Source organism: Hordeum vulgare, chromosome 4H, assembly GCF_904849725.1.
Source record: "Hordeum vulgare subsp. vulgare chromosome 4H, MorexV3_pseudomolecules_assembly, whole genome shotgun sequence".
NCBI classification, from domain to species: Eukaryota; Viridiplantae; Streptophyta; class Magnoliopsida; order Poales; family Poaceae; genus Hordeum; species Hordeum vulgare.
Genome location: NC_058521.1, coordinates 585366494 through 585368665, shown reverse-complemented (window position 1 = coordinate 585368665; position 2172 = coordinate 585366494). Strand labels below are relative to the sequence as shown.

The 2172-nt window shown below is 60.2% G+C and overlaps 1 protein-coding gene across 1 annotated transcript; it reads left to right on the top strand.

The window, feature by feature from the left end:
- Window positions 1–414: 414 nt before the first annotated feature.
- LOC123447280 (probable carboxylesterase 2) lies at window positions 415–1918 on the top strand. Its single transcript, XM_045123868.1, has one exon. It carries the CDS (start codon window positions 810–812, stop codon window positions 1770–1772), a length of 963 nt encoding a protein of 320 aa, XP_044979803.1. The 5' UTR covers window positions 415–809; the 3' UTR covers window positions 1773–1918.
- Window positions 1919–2172: the final 254 nt, after the last annotated feature.

Sequence of the window (2172 nt, the reverse complement as noted above, 5' to 3'; positions counted from 1 at the left end):
TCTAAGGCTGTCCATAATGAAAGTATCATACTCCCTCCGTCCGAAAATACTTGTCCTCAAAATGTATAAAATGGATGTATCTATAACTAAAATAAGTCTAGATACATCTATTTTTAGGACAAGTATTTTCGGACGGAGGGAGTATGTAGTATCATGCATGCCAACTAAGCAATTTTGATGAGGTGGCATAGAATTATATGAAGAAAGAGAGTGCTGAGTATCATATCATGATACCGTATCATATCATGATACCGTATCATATTAAATGATGTGCTACTATGTGTCTTGCATGACAGTAAATGAACTACTTTATGATAGTAATATATGATACTATGCATTACGGTCTTACGGATGTGGTATACCATTACAACCAGCCTAAGTTACTTCCCCTGTGGCCAGCTAAGTTAGGCCCACTATGACCGGCCTTAACCATGCTCTTACAGGCTACCCACCCTACAAATGCGCCACATGAGACGTGTTTATATCCTTGCTTTGACAGCAAATTTGCATAGCTCAGCTGGTTTGTTCGCGATCAGATCTGGGTTCAATCGTTTGACCGGCACGCGGTACAGGGCTAGACTAGACGCCTAGAACGGCGGAAGCACGGAGCCATTCTCTCCCTCGTTTATTTACTACGGCGCGGAGCACAGGGTTACCGGGAGCATCTCCGCGCACTCGCCACCGTGTCCCATACCCCGAAGCTTCACCGCCGCCCATATTTTATTCATCGTGAAGCTCACTCCTGCACTGCCGCCATAGCCGCCCGCCGCTCCATTCTTGATTCTTTGCCGTATCGCTTCGCCCGTCAGATGGACCCTGAATCCGAGGTCACGTTCGAGTTCGTGCCGGTGATCCGGCAGTACAGGAGCGGCCGCGTCGAGCGCCTGCTCCCCGTGGACCCCGTCCCGCCCTCCGTCCACGCCGTCACCGGAGTCGCCTCCAGGGACGTCGTCTTCGACCCGGCCACCGGCACGTGGGCTCGCCTCTACCTCCCCGCGTGCCATCCCGACGGCGACAGGCTCCCCGTCATGGTGTACCTCCACGGCGGCGGCCTCGTCGCCGGCTCGGCCGCGGACGCGCCCGAGCACGCGTTCCTCAACCGGCTGTGCGCCCGCGCGCGCGCCGTCGGCGTGTCCGTCGAGTACCGCCTCGCGCCGGAGCACCCCGTCCCGGCCTGCTACGACGACGCGTGGGCCGCGCTCCGGTGGGCCGCGGAGGGCGCCGACCCGTGGCTCCGTGACCTCGGCGACCGCGGCCGGATGTTCGTGGTCGGGTACAGCGCCGGCGGCAATGTCGCCCACCACGTGGCGCTCCGGGCGGGCTCGGAGGCCGACGCGCTCCCCCGCGGCGCCCGGGTCAGAGGCCTCGGGCTCCTGCACCCCTACTTCCTCTCGGCCAAGAAGTCGGCCGACGGCGAGCGCTCGTCGTGGCTGAGGGGCAAGCTGGAGGAGCTGTGGGCGTTCGCGTGCGGCGGGCGCACCGCCGGGCTGGACGACCCGCGGATCAACCCGGTGGCCGACGGGGCCCCGAGCCTGCGGCGGCTCGGCTGCGACCGCGTCCTCGTCTGCCTCGCCGAGGACGAGCTGCGGCTCCGAGGCAAGGCGTACCACGACGGGCTGCTGGGGAGCGGGTGGGCGGAGGGCGACGCCGATCTGTTCGACTCCGTCGGCGAGGACCACCAGTTCTTCCTCCGGGAGCCACCGAGCGCGACGGCGCTGGTTCTCATGGACCGGCTGGTCGCGCTCCTCGGTGCCGGTGTGAACCAGCAGTAGACCAGACGACAGACGTGTGGAGAGACGTCATGTGCTTCTACAAATAGAGTACAAAACAGAACACCGCTTTTGGTGTTGTGAAATCGTATCAGTGAATCTGTTCCAGAACTGGATGTATGTGGAATTTTATGCGTATGATGCGGGCAAAATTGACAAAAATGACCCCCCGGGGAAAGAACTCACGGAGTGACCCTTTGGGGGGAAAGATTTCACCCGCCTGATCCTTTTGTGTGGCGCCCGACACCTAGGCGCAACACTACACTGTGTGACGCCTAGCCGTTCGGCGTCACACCCCCCGACCACCTGGCAGGGAGGGCCCACCCCCCAAGCCGTGTGACGCCTAAGCCTCAGGCGTCACACATTGTAATATGTGGCGCCGAACGCTTAGGCGCTCAGCCCC